Below are 12,689 nucleotides of genomic sequence, written 5' to 3' on the forward strand. Positions count from 1 at the left end.
CCTGTCTTGGAGCTCTGCAGACAATTCCTTCGACCTCATGGCTTGGTTTTTGCTCTGACATGCACTGTCAACTGTGGGACCTTATATAGACAGGTGTGTGCCTTTCCAAATCATGTCCAATCAGTAAAATGTACCACAGGTGGACTCCAATCAAGTTGTAGATACATCTCAAGGATGATCAATCCAAACAGGATACACCTGAGCTCAATTTCGAGTCTCATTTCTGAATACCTATGTAAATAAGGTATTTTTTTATATATATTTTTTATACATTTGCAAAACATTCTAAAAACCTGGCTTCGGTTTGTCATTATGGGGTATTATGTGTAGATCGCTGAGGATTTTTTTTTATATAATCCATTTTAGAATAAGGTTGTAACATAACAAAATGTGGGAAAAGTCAAGGGTATCTGAATACATTTCGAAGGCACTGTTTATGTTTGGAAAGGTATGAATCATTTCAGTCAAGCATTTGCTCCAATGGCTGATATTGACTGACATTAATATTTGTTATATCAATTGGCCAATTAACACTGTAATCCATAACAAATAAATAATAATGTTTTTGTTTTTCATTTTTCAGAAAGTGTTGTCAAATGTACCTTGTTATGACCCGTATGTTATGAGTAGGACTATGTGTTCTTAGCTATCATGTCATTTGATCTAGATTTATTTTAAGCCTTTTCCAGAAATTACACCAAAAATGAAAGCAATTGTCTGAGGATGGTGCCGAACCAATTGACATAAAAAGAAAAGGGGACATTTTCATTAAAAAGTTTTAAATAAAAGTTCAAATCCAGGTCATGTGACGTGATTAACCAAAACACAGGGCCCTAGTTATGAGATTTGATGACCTTATTTGGCAAGATATATTTATTTTCTGTATAATAAGCTCAGGTAAGTTTGCTATGTGTATTGTTCAGCATATGAATAGATATGTTGTCCTCCGCTCTCTCAGGGCTTTGCGGGGGCTCTTGGCCAGAAGGGTGACGAGGTGAGTATTCATGGAGTGAGAGTATGAGTGAGAGTGTGAGTGAGAGTGTGAGTGAGAGTGTGAGTGAGAGTGTGAGTGTGTGAGAGTGTGAGAGAGAGTGAGAGAGAGTGAGAGAGAGTGAGAGAGAGTGATATATATATATATATATATATATATAAGCCTTTGGTCTCACTCCACAGGGACAGAGAGGAGTTCCTGGTGACCCAGCCAAATGGGTAATGTTACAATATCAAATAATTCTTCCTGACTGTACTTACCTAGCTACATGTTTTATACACAGTACTATCATATCCTGCATAATATTATGCTTCCTCTCCGTTTCATCACAACAGATCATTGGTCCCACAGGAAAGAAGGGTACCAGGGTAAGTGACTTATTATTGCTTGTTTATGTATTTTTAGGTCAAACCTGCAATAATAACCCTAAAGTGCCATAACCACACAAGATAGCCCTCTGGTGTTACTTTAATATACAAGTCAGTGATGCTCATTAATGGCATCTGCATTGCAACAAACTCTAAGCCATCATATCCTAACAGTTCAAGTGCTGTTAATTGGTGGTGGGAGTATTCTCTCACAACAAGGACCAAATCCCCAGGCCTGCCTGTCAACAAACACAACACAATTACATTTGTGCTTAGTGGCCACTGCACTGGGGACTCATGGATTACCCATGCTACACCACAGAGATAGCTATTTCTTCTTTAGATGTAGTCGTCCAAGATGTATTGTTAAAAGTTAGAGTTTAAGGAGGGGATCTTCAGATCTTTCTTTGTTTAAACAACACGTCAAAGGCCCCCTTGGTTGCTAAGCTGCTTTTGATTGTTGTACTGTAAGTGGTTGTAGTGTTTATTGATTGGCCTGTGTGTCTGTGACTGTCTGTGTTGTGTTTATTTATTGGCCTGTGTGTCTGTGACTGTCTGTGTTGTGTTTATTGATTGGCCTGTGTGTCTGTGACTGTCTGTGTTGTGTTTATTGATTGGCCTGTGTGTCTGTGACTGTCTGTGTTGTGTTTATTGATTGGCCTGTGTGTCTGTGACTGTCTGTGTTGTGTTTATTGATTGGCCTGTGTGTCTGTGACTGTCTGTGTTGTGTTTATTGATTGGCCTGTGTGTCTGTGACTGTCTGTGTTGTGTTTATTGATTGGCCTGTGTGTCTGTGACTGTCTGTGTTGTGTTTATTGATTGGCCTGTGTGTGTGTGACTGTCTGTGTTGTGTTATTCAGGGTGACATTGGGCCCGTCGGTCCGACTGGACCCCAGGGAGTAAAGGGGGTCCAAGGAGTCAAAGGAGAAAAGGTAAACCACACAGAATAGTGTCATCCATCTTGCCATTACCTCAGGTTCCTCCATAACCCATTTCCTATCCTGAGATTCACCCCTACCCAGCAGACAAACAATCACATGGTAGGTATAACATTCACATGGTCGACACAACAAATATATGGTCAACATAACAATCACATGGTCGATTCAACAATCACATATAATATTGTGTTGTGACGGCCAGATAGTGATAAAATGGTGTTGCGTGTGTGTGGTCTGTCTGTTGGGTTTCTACAGGGTAATCCTGGGTTCGGAATTCCTGGACAGCAGGGACCAAAGGGAGAAAACGGTGAAAGGGTGAGTGCTTCACTACCGGTGTGTGTCATTGGTCAGATGACCTGACGAAGATCCAACTCGGATCGAAACATTGTCTTTTTTGTTCGTCTGATTATATCACCATGGGAGCATAGCTGATCCGGACATTTCCTTTTCTTTGATACGATCTTCTGTCCTGCACCTGATAAGTTAGATATTCATATTTTTCTATTTTTTCTACTGGTCAGATACTCCATGAGTCATGATACTCTAGGACAGGCTGACATGTTTTTTTGGTTTCCTCCACCTTACAGGGAAATGTTGGCTTGTCTGGGAAACCTGGACCCAAGGTAAATAACTTCTCTCAATTCACTTTACATGCTATCAATGTCCTTACATTGTAGGGACATTTTAGAGATATTCAAATGAAACATACACGCAGCGTGTCAGTGATTCCATCTTTACAGGGGCATGATGGCTCTAAAGGGGCAGGGGGAACTGTTGGGGTCCCTGGGAATCCTGGAGCACCAGGACTAAGAGGTAAAGATGTAAGTAAATCATGACTGGCTGTTATTGCAATGACGTGTGTGTTTGTGTGTGTGTGCGTGCTTGCGCGTGTGTGAGAGAGATAAATGGCCTGTTGACATTATATTGGAAAATAGGATCAATACATTCACATTGTTCTTCAAACAGTCAACATGGGTTAGATGACACTATTGGCGTGACAATTGTCCTTGTCTATAGGGTGTGCCTGGAATCAAAGGAGAATCAGGACTGCGGGTGAGTTCATGCATCTGTATACGCTGGACAATATTTAAGCCTTAAGGCCTGAGGGGGTGTGGTATATGGCCAATATACCACAGCTAAGGGCTGTTCTTAGGCAAGATGCAACGCAGAGTGCCTGGACACAGCCCTTAGCCGTGGTATATTGTCCATATATCACAAACCCCAGAGGTGCCTTATTGCTATTATAAACTGGTTACCAACGTAATTAGAGCAGTAAAAATAAATGTTTTGTCATACCCGTGTTGTACGGTCTGATATACCATGGCCAATCAGCATTCAGGACTTGAACCACCCAGTTTGTATTTCACTAAAGTCTCCTTGTATGTAACTTACCATAAATGCAATGAAACCTCTGCCAATAGCTCTGAACCTCTATGGCACAGGGTAATGCACTCGCCATGTTACCTCTGGTTTACTGGTTCAAGCCCCACTCCTGCTGTTCCTCCTCAATCGCTACAACAGCATTATATTTAGACACCTACAGCATATGATTGGATACAACACCCACAAACATGCGGTGAGTCACAGTTTTTCTCTCTGTTATGAATGCTTCCTCCTCAGGGAGAGCAGGGACCAGCGGGTGAGCCTGGTGAGAGAGGAATAAGGGTAATGTCTCCATGTTCTACCCAACTCTTATCATTTCTCTGCACACAAGTTTGAAATATGCTGCACTGTTTGTTGGAGTGGATATTTTTTGGCTTATCCTCACACTATACTGGTACTGTAGGGCCCACTGGGGTTACCGGGACGACCAGGGGACCCAGCAGAGAAAGGAGATACCGGGAACATTGGTTTGCCTGTAAGCATTGACTGACTTTACTATCAAGCGCCATTTTGTTTGTAAAACTTTATTAGTCACTGTCAAAGATACAACCCTGATGGATTTGAATTGCTCAGCGTGGCTGGATATGTTCAGCGATATGATTTCCTCTTTGTTTCAGGGAACGGAGGGAAAGAAAGGAGAGCCTGTAGGTCTACATTCACAACAACATCTGACTGTCAAACATTTATCACTGCATGCAGCGGTTGACTGACTCTCCATCACGCTTGGTTTAGGTCAATGTCTCACGTCACTGACTTCGCCCATTGTTCAGGAACATAAACACTCTTGTGTTCCTAATTATATTCCTAGCCTGATAAATGCACAAATGAAAAATCTCAGCTTTATTAATCATGTTATGTTCCCCTTGAGTGAGTGTTGTATCTCCCATCAGTATTGTGATGGCGATGCAGGACTGCTCAGCTAGCACATTGTGTTTCCTAGCAGCTAGTTTCTGACCGCTCATCCCTCTTGTTTTGTTTTGTTCCCATGGTCTCGCCTCTGAAGGGAAAACCAGGACCTCCGGGAGGCGCGCAAGTAAGTCCGTCATCCATTACCACTTCAGAACAACTTTCCATGAACTCAGCCATCCCTGGCAGATGGAACCAGTGAGAAGATGCTTGATGCTCCTAGAAGCCCAAGGGGTTAGATTATATATCCAGGGAGTTAGATGAAAACATGTGATTGAACATTAACTTTTTTTGGTTGGTTCATTTAGTTTCATATGACTAGATCATCTTTAATGTAACTGTTTCAAGGCCCTTTATGGAGAGGACTGGACTTGTTTCATATTTCTGTTGTGTTTGTTCCCTCCAGTTCAGTTCAGACAACAATATCCTGACTAGGGTGATCAAGGTGAGATAAGTGTGTCATTGGCATGACATGGATAACTGTATAATAGATTTATATGTACTTAATCACAGTATAATATATGTACTTAATCACAGTATAATAGATGTACTTCATCACAGTATAATAGATTAACTCAATCACAGTATAATATATATATACCTAATCACAGTATAATATATTTACTTAATCACAGTTTAATGGATGTCCTTCATCACAGTACAATATATATACTAAATCATAGTATAATATATATATACCTAATCACAGTATAATAGATGTACTTAATCACAGTATAATAGATCTACTTCATCCCAGTATAATAGATGTATTTAATCACAGTATAATAGATTTACTTAATCCCAGTATAATAGATTTACTTAATCCCAGTATAATAGATTTACTTAATCACAGTATTATAGATTTACTTAATCCCAGTATAATAGATGTACTTCATCCCAGTATAATAGATGTACTTAATCATAGTATAATATATATATACCTAATCACAGTATAATAGATTTACTTAATCCCAGTATAATAGATGTACTTCATCCCAGTATAATAGATGTACTTAATCATAGTATAATATATGTACTTAATCACAGTTTAATAGATGTACTTCCTCACACTCTTATCCAGAAATACCCTTTTCTATTCTATTCTATACTGTTTTATATTATTTTCTATTCTATTTGATTATGCTATTTTCTATTCTATTCGATTGTTATTTTCTATTCTATTCTAATTGATTGGGGCTGGTGTGTTTTCTCATTCATCAGGGTGAACCAGGACATCCCGGAGAGCCCGGTCTCAGAGGGGAGACAGGTCTGCCTGGACAAAGGGTGAGTGTGATACTTAGAGGTCACAGGTCATGTTTGGCAGATCATGGTAATAATAACACTGTATTTTTCTCTCTGTAGGGTCCTGATGGAAAACCAGGATCTCCAGGAACGGTATGACCACATGAGTAACAATGAAGATCTCTATCGCTAAGTAGTATCGCTAAGACTTTTCAAACGTTCTGTAAACAGGCTGATAAAAGCTATGTATGTAATACCCACAACGTTGAATGACCTCTAAATAACTGTAACCTACAGGGTAAAGGTTGAAGACTTATACTGGTATTACATTGTTGTAACTGATGTTTACATCTGACCCATGATAACATGTTTGACAGGGAGGGTCTGGGTCAGGGAGAGATGGTCTGGATGGGTTACCAGGAAAACCTGGATCCAAGGTTTGGATACCTCATCCCCTCACTTCCTTTCACATCTGTTGTTGTTATTCTAATGTGAACACACACAAACATACACGTACATAGGCTAGATGTATTGTTGTAGTTTGTCAGCATAACAGAACTATTATCACAGTAAGAGTTCACATTAATAAAATTGGGTGTTGATCGTTCAATCCATAAAAAGTTCTAGCAGATAATCAAGGTGTTGTGTTTTGAATGGTTTCCTGTCTGCAGGGTGACCCAGGAAAGACAGGTGAGCCAGGAACGGTGAGTACAGTATTCATACCCTTTGAATAAACACATTTTGCTCTATTCCTTTAATCAGAGGATAACTGCAGTCCTACAGAGCTACGGGGTGTGTTTAAAGCCCAGCTCTGATAAACCTGATTGAACCAATTGTGGTTTAAATTAAAGGCCGTTGTTAGTTGATTATCAGTTGATTCAGGGAGTGTTACTGCTGGGTGAGACAAAACCCTGCATCTGCTGTGGCTCTTTAGAACTACAGCAGTTTCCCTCTTGCATTACACTACATTACATTGATGGATGATGTGCATGGACTAACCAAGTACTTCAGAAGATGTTTTGGGTTACGTTGGGATTAGACAGTCGAACTACCTCGCAAGGCTTTTCTAAGTTCTAGTCTTCAAGAATCAAACAGTAGGGATTATTGATTTAAATGATCAAAAACCATACAGTTGGTGGTGTGATTTTCATAATTGACATGTTTAAGGCCTCTGATGAGAAATCCTTCTGCTGTGCATAGTATGTGGACTTCTCTCAGCAGGAACTTGTCACAGGTTCACCTACTGTATAGGGTATTGGTGATTAAAGCCTATTCATTGAACATTATGTACTAGCAATGTTGTACTAGTTTGATGATTGTTAGTCATCCATGAGTCATTTAACAATATCATAATGTATGCAGAACGGCAAGGAACCCCACTTATAGATGGGAAACGCGTGTGTGTGCGTGTGTGTGTGTGTGCGTGTGTGCGTGTGTGCGTGTGTGCGTGTGTGCGTGTGTGTGTGTGTGTGCGTCTGAGCAGAGGGGAGAGAAAGGAGACCAAGGCAGGGTGGGGATTGCTGGAATGCCTGGTTTACCTGGGACCCCAGTGAGTATGTTTCTGTCATCATCATAACATACACATACAGTAATTAAATATTACATTACTTAATATACAGTTGAAGTCGGAAGTTTACATACACTTAGGATGGAGTCATTAAAACTCATTTTTCAACCACTCCACAAATTTCTTGTTAACAAACTATAGTTTTGGCAAGTCGGTTAGGACATCTACTTTGTGCACGACACAAGTAATTTTTCCAACAATTGTTTCCAGACAGATTATTTCACTTATAATTCACTGTACCACAATTCCAGTGGGTCAGAAGTTTACATACACTACGTTGACTGTACCTTTAAACTGCGTGGAAAATTCCAGGAAATGATGTCATGGCTTTAGAAGCTTCTGTCATTTAGAGGTGTACCTGTGGATGTATTTCAAGGTCTACCTTCAAGCTCAGTGCCTCTTTGCTTGACATCATGGGAAAATCAAGAGAAATCAAGTATAAACACCATGGGACCACGCAGCCGTCATACCACTCAGGAAGGAGACGCGTTCTGTCTCCTAGAGATGAACAGACTTTGGGGCGAAAAGTGCAAATCAACCTTGTGAAGATACTGGAGGAAACCAGTACAAAAGTTTCTATATCCACAGTAAAACGAGTCCTATATCGACATAATCTGAAAGGCCGCTCAGCAAGGAAGAAGCCACTGCTCCAAAACCACCATAAAAAAAGCCAGACTATGGTTTGCAACTGCACATGGGGACAAAGATCATACTATTTGGAGAAATGTCCTCTGGTCTGATGAAACAAAAATATAACTGTTTGGCCATAACGACCATCGTTATGTTTGAGGAAAAAGGGGGAGGCTTGCAAGCCGAAGAACACCATCCCAACCGTGAAGCATGGGGGTGACAGCATCATGTTGTGTGGGTGCTTTGCTGCAGGAAGGACTGGTGCACTTCACAAAATAGATGGCATCATGAGGATGGAATATTATGTGGATATATTGAAGCAACATCTCAAGACATCAGTCAGGAAGGTAAAGCTTGGTTGCAAATGGGTCTTCCAAATGGACAATGACCCCAAGCATACTTCCAAAGTTGTGGCAAAATGGCTTAAGGACAACAAAGTCAAGGTATTGGAGTGGCCATCACAAAGCCCTGACCTCAATCCTACAGAGAATGTGTGGGCAGAACTAAAAAAGTGTGTGTGAGCAAGGAGGCCTACAAACCTGACTCAGTTACACCAGCTCTGTCAGGAGGAATGGACCAAAATTCACCCAACTTATTGTGGGAAGCTTGTGGAAGGCTACCCGAAATGTTTGACCCAAGTTAAACAATTTAAGCCAATACTACCAAATACTAATGGAGTGTATATAAACTTCTTACCCACTGGGAATGTGATGAAAGAAATAAAAGCTGAAATAAATAATTCTCTCTACTATTATTCTGACATTTCACATTCTTAAAATAAGGTGCTGATCTTAACTGACCTAAGACAGGGAATTTTTGCTAGGATTAAATGTCAGGAATTGTGAAAAACTGAGTTTAAATGTATTTGGCTAAGGTGTATGTAGACTTCCGACTTCAACTGTACATAGGTATTCCAACAATTGCGCTTGGCTATGATTTGTATAACAAAACACTATATCATTATTTGAAGTTAGATTTTTTTGCTAGTTTGTAAGTGAAATATTTACCTCCTCTTGATATGTAGGGTAGACCTGGCATTGATGGGAAGAGAGGTCTGGCTGGAAAAGATGTGAGCATTTTTTTCTCTTTGTCAAATAATATTTTTTATTTTTTTTATATTCCTGCACCGTTCCAGCATTTTAATGAGATAACTTAAAAAATACCCACAAATACCCCAAAATGAAGACCTCCTAATTCTTCTCTTGAGACAGGGAGAGGAAGGACAAAGAGGAGATGATGGCAAAAAGGTATGATTTGGAGCAAGTCTGGCTATTCCCCACACCAACACAATAAACCATTTTTGTGATTTTGCTTCTCTAACCGTAGGGTGATACAGGTGAATCTGGAACTGATGTAAGTTATTTTATTTTAATAAGGCAGTATTAATTATCATCAAATAATTAACATGATAATTAAGCACAATTGTTAATTTCTCCTATCTCCCTCCAGGGTAAAAAAGGGGAATTGGGTGCTCCGGGCCTGCCTGGTACCCATGTTCTGGTTACTCAACAGGAGGTAAGTACATCTCCACATTCCCTACAAACTGGTGCACCATGTAAAGACAATCTTCTACATTATCCATGATAACCCGTCTGTCTATGGCAGGGTTCTCCAATAGGCGTCCTACTTGGTTTTATTTGACCCCACCAAGTAAAAAAATTCTGATTAAAAAAAACAATATATATATACCAGTCAAAAGTTTGGACACACCTACTCATTCAAGGGTTTTTCTTTCTTTTTACTATTTTTTACATTGTAGAATAATAGTGAAGACATCAAAATTATGAAATAACACATATGGAATCATGTAGTAACCAAAAACGTGATAAACAAGTCAAAATATATTTTAGATTTTAGATTCTTCAAAGTAGCCACCCTTTGCCTTGATGACAGCTTTCCACACAAGTGGCATTCTCTCAACCAGCTTCACCTTGAATGCTTTCCCAACAGTCTTGAAGGAGTTCCCACATATGCTGAGCACTTGTTGGCTGCTTTATCTTCACTCTGTGGTCCAACTCATCACAAACCATCTCAATTGGGTTGAGGTTGGGTGATTGTGGAGGCCAGGTCATCTGATGCAGCACTCCATCACTCTTCTTCTTGGCCAAATAGCCCTTCCACAGCCTGGAGGTGTGTTGGATCATTGTCCTGTTGAAAAAACCAATGATAGTCCTACTAAGCGCAAACCAGATTGCTGCAGAATGCTGTCGTAGCCATGCTAGTTAAGTATGCCTTGAATTCTAAATAAATCACAGACAATGTCACCAGCAAAGCACCCCCACACCATCACACCTCCTCCTCTATGCTTCACGGTAGGAACTACACATGCGGAGATCATCCGTTCACCTACTCTGCGTCTCACAAAGACAGCGGTTGGGACCAAAAATCAAAAATGTGGACTAATCAGACCAAAGGACAGATTTCCACCGGTCTAATGTCCATTGCTCATGTTTCTTGGCCTAAGCAAGTCTCTTCTTCTTATTGGTGTCCTTTAGTAGTGGTTTCTTTGCAGCAATTCGACCATGATGGCCTGATTCACGTAGTTTCCTCTGAACAGTTTATGTTGAGATGTGTCTGTTACTTGAACTCTGTGAAGCATTTATTTGGGCTGCAATTTCTGAGGCTGGTAACTCTAATGAACTTATCCTCTGCAGCAGAGGTAACTCTGGGTCTTCCTTTCCTGTGGCGGTTGTCATTACGTGGCCCTTTCTGGGTGTAGATCGTGGCTTTCCCCTCTCTCTCACTCTCCTACACCCAGGTTCTGTTATCTCAGGCCATAAATTCATGGCGGAGACTCTCTCCCCCTGGTCATGCAGAGAGAGAGACCACAGAGTGAACAAAGGATTTCACTTGGCCGTACTCCTAATCACCAAAATGGGGGAATTAAATTATATGTCCACTTGTAAGAAGGTGGGAAGGCTCCGTGGACACTTAAAGGACGGGTATGACGAGTGTGTTTGATTTGGTGACCTCATGGATGACAGGAAACACACACAACTATATCTCTGAATGTGTACATTACTCAATTATGGGGTTTGCATCTAATTCTTGTATAAAATGAATGAGTAAAGATGAAACTATTTGTGAAACGATGTAATGTGATGTTAGCCTTTAGAATGAGAGAATTGTATTCCCTGTAAAGTTTAACTAGTCAGCGGCCACGCCCCTGTGAGCACAGACATGATCTGGCGTCAGGGAACCGCCCTCTTCTACTGTTATGAATAAAAACCCCTCCTGAGGAAATCCTCTTCAGACTAAGCAAACCCCCAGTGTGAGCTGTGATTGCAAATAATTGAGTACCAAGACTAGAAAACCATACCACGTGGATGGCTGGCAATGGTTAAACTTTTGATCCCTACAGAATAAGAGCAAATCTTAGATACTAATTACTAGTCTGCAGCTAGAAATTATGTAAACCTGGGATGCGAGCTGCAGATAGACCTACAACCACTCTCTAATGAACTGACTCTCCAGCAGATGGACCGATGATTCCAACAAAGAAGACAACAACAACATATGGGCGTAAATATATTGATTGCAATTATTCCCGAATGAGCGAGCGTTCATGTGCAAAGGATTAGCATTTCAATTAATATAATTATCCACTGTGAAGTGAAGCCATTTTGTCTTTCCAGCTCCTTTATCGGTCTCCACCCCCTTTCCTTTGTCCACCAAGCCGTCATATCGGCTTAGTCCACTAGGGAATATTCCCTATCGTTGTTAGTAACCAATATCTACTGTTTGTTTGTTTATGCATTTCTGTGATTAGTTAGTAAATAAATGACTAAGCCAATTGGTGTATGGATGATTCATAGTTTAGGCTGGGTTCATGCAGATAACCAAGAATTCTACGAAGTTTGAAATGAGAGTGACGTAATGTAAAGAATAATTAATTCATAGAAGACTAATTGATCAGATATTAAAATATCTGAAGAGTTATATTCGGAAAATTATAACTTTTTAATCTGAAGATTTTTCGTGGTGCTCCGACTTCCTAGTTTATTAAATTTACATGATTAGTTTAATCACGTAATAATAATTACAGAGAATTGATTTGATAAAATAACAGTCTTCACCTTTAATGATGCCAAAGACATGACACGGTCCTCATGAGAGCCAGTTTCATCATAGCGCATGATGGTTTTTGCGACTGCACTTGAAGGAACTTTCAAAGTTCTTGAAATGTTCCAGATTGACTGACCTTCATGTCTTAAAGTAATGATAGACTGTCATTTCTCTTTGCTTATTTGAGCTGTTCTTGCCATAATATGGACTTGATCTTTTACCAAATAGGGCTATCTTCATTGTACTACCCCTACCTTGTCACAACACAACTGACTGGCTCAAACGCATTAAGAAGGCAAGAAATTCCACAGATTAACTTTTAACAAGGCACACCTGTTAATTGAAATGCATTCCAGGTGACTACCTCATGAAGCTGGTTGAGAGAATGCCAAGAGTGTGCAAAGCTTTCATCAAGGCAAAGGGTGACTACTTTGAAGAATCTCAAATATAAAATATATTTTGATTTGTTTAACGCTTTTTGGTTACTACATGATTCCATATGTTATTTCATAGTTTTGATGTCTAGACTATTATTCTACAATGCTGAAAATAGTAAAACATTAAGAAAAACCCTGGAATGAGTAGGTGTGTCCAAA

At 40.0% G+C, this 12,689-nt stretch overlaps 1 protein-coding gene across 3 annotated transcripts in view; it reads left to right on the top strand.

Annotated features, from left to right (window-relative positions):
- col7a1l (collagen type VII alpha 1-like) overlaps positions 1 to 12,689 on the top strand; it is a 93,925-nt gene that overhangs the window by 62,937 nt on the left and 18,299 nt on the right. For all 3 annotated transcript variants that reach the window (XR_003873029.1, XR_003873028.1, XM_029741958.1), the window contains exons 43-64: positions 959 to 994; positions 1,174 to 1,209; positions 1,327 to 1,359; positions 2,220 to 2,291; positions 2,556 to 2,615; positions 2,888 to 2,923; positions 3,041 to 3,121; positions 3,318 to 3,353; positions 3,921 to 3,965; positions 4,087 to 4,158; positions 4,301 to 4,327; positions 4,687 to 4,716; positions 4,996 to 5,034; positions 5,811 to 5,873; positions 5,952 to 5,984; positions 6,209 to 6,268; positions 6,503 to 6,535; positions 7,315 to 7,380; positions 9,053 to 9,097; positions 9,240 to 9,275; positions 9,355 to 9,381; positions 9,478 to 9,543. Coding sequence is in view for 1 of the 3 variants with exons in the window: in XM_029741958.1 (XP_029597818.1) it covers positions 959 to 994; positions 1,174 to 1,209; positions 1,327 to 1,359; positions 2,220 to 2,291; positions 2,556 to 2,615; positions 2,888 to 2,923; positions 3,041 to 3,121; positions 3,318 to 3,353; positions 3,921 to 3,965; positions 4,087 to 4,158; positions 4,301 to 4,327; positions 4,687 to 4,716; positions 4,996 to 5,034; positions 5,811 to 5,873; positions 5,952 to 5,984; positions 6,209 to 6,268; positions 6,503 to 6,535; positions 7,315 to 7,380; positions 9,053 to 9,097; positions 9,240 to 9,275; positions 9,355 to 9,381; positions 9,478 to 9,543 (1,032 nt within the window). In the remaining 2 variants the exon portion in view is untranslated. The remainder of the gene's footprint in view (positions 1 to 958; positions 995 to 1,173; positions 1,210 to 1,326; positions 1,360 to 2,219; positions 2,292 to 2,555; positions 2,616 to 2,887; positions 2,924 to 3,040; positions 3,122 to 3,317; positions 3,354 to 3,920; positions 3,966 to 4,086; positions 4,159 to 4,300; positions 4,328 to 4,686; positions 4,717 to 4,995; positions 5,035 to 5,810; positions 5,874 to 5,951; positions 5,985 to 6,208; positions 6,269 to 6,502; positions 6,536 to 7,314; positions 7,381 to 9,052; positions 9,098 to 9,239; positions 9,276 to 9,354; positions 9,382 to 9,477; positions 9,544 to 12,689) is intronic.

The sequence above is a fragment of the Salmo trutta genome, chromosome 40 (assembly GCF_901001165.1).
Source record: "Salmo trutta chromosome 40, fSalTru1.1, whole genome shotgun sequence".
Taxonomy (NCBI): domain Eukaryota; kingdom Metazoa; phylum Chordata; class Actinopteri; order Salmoniformes; family Salmonidae; genus Salmo; species Salmo trutta.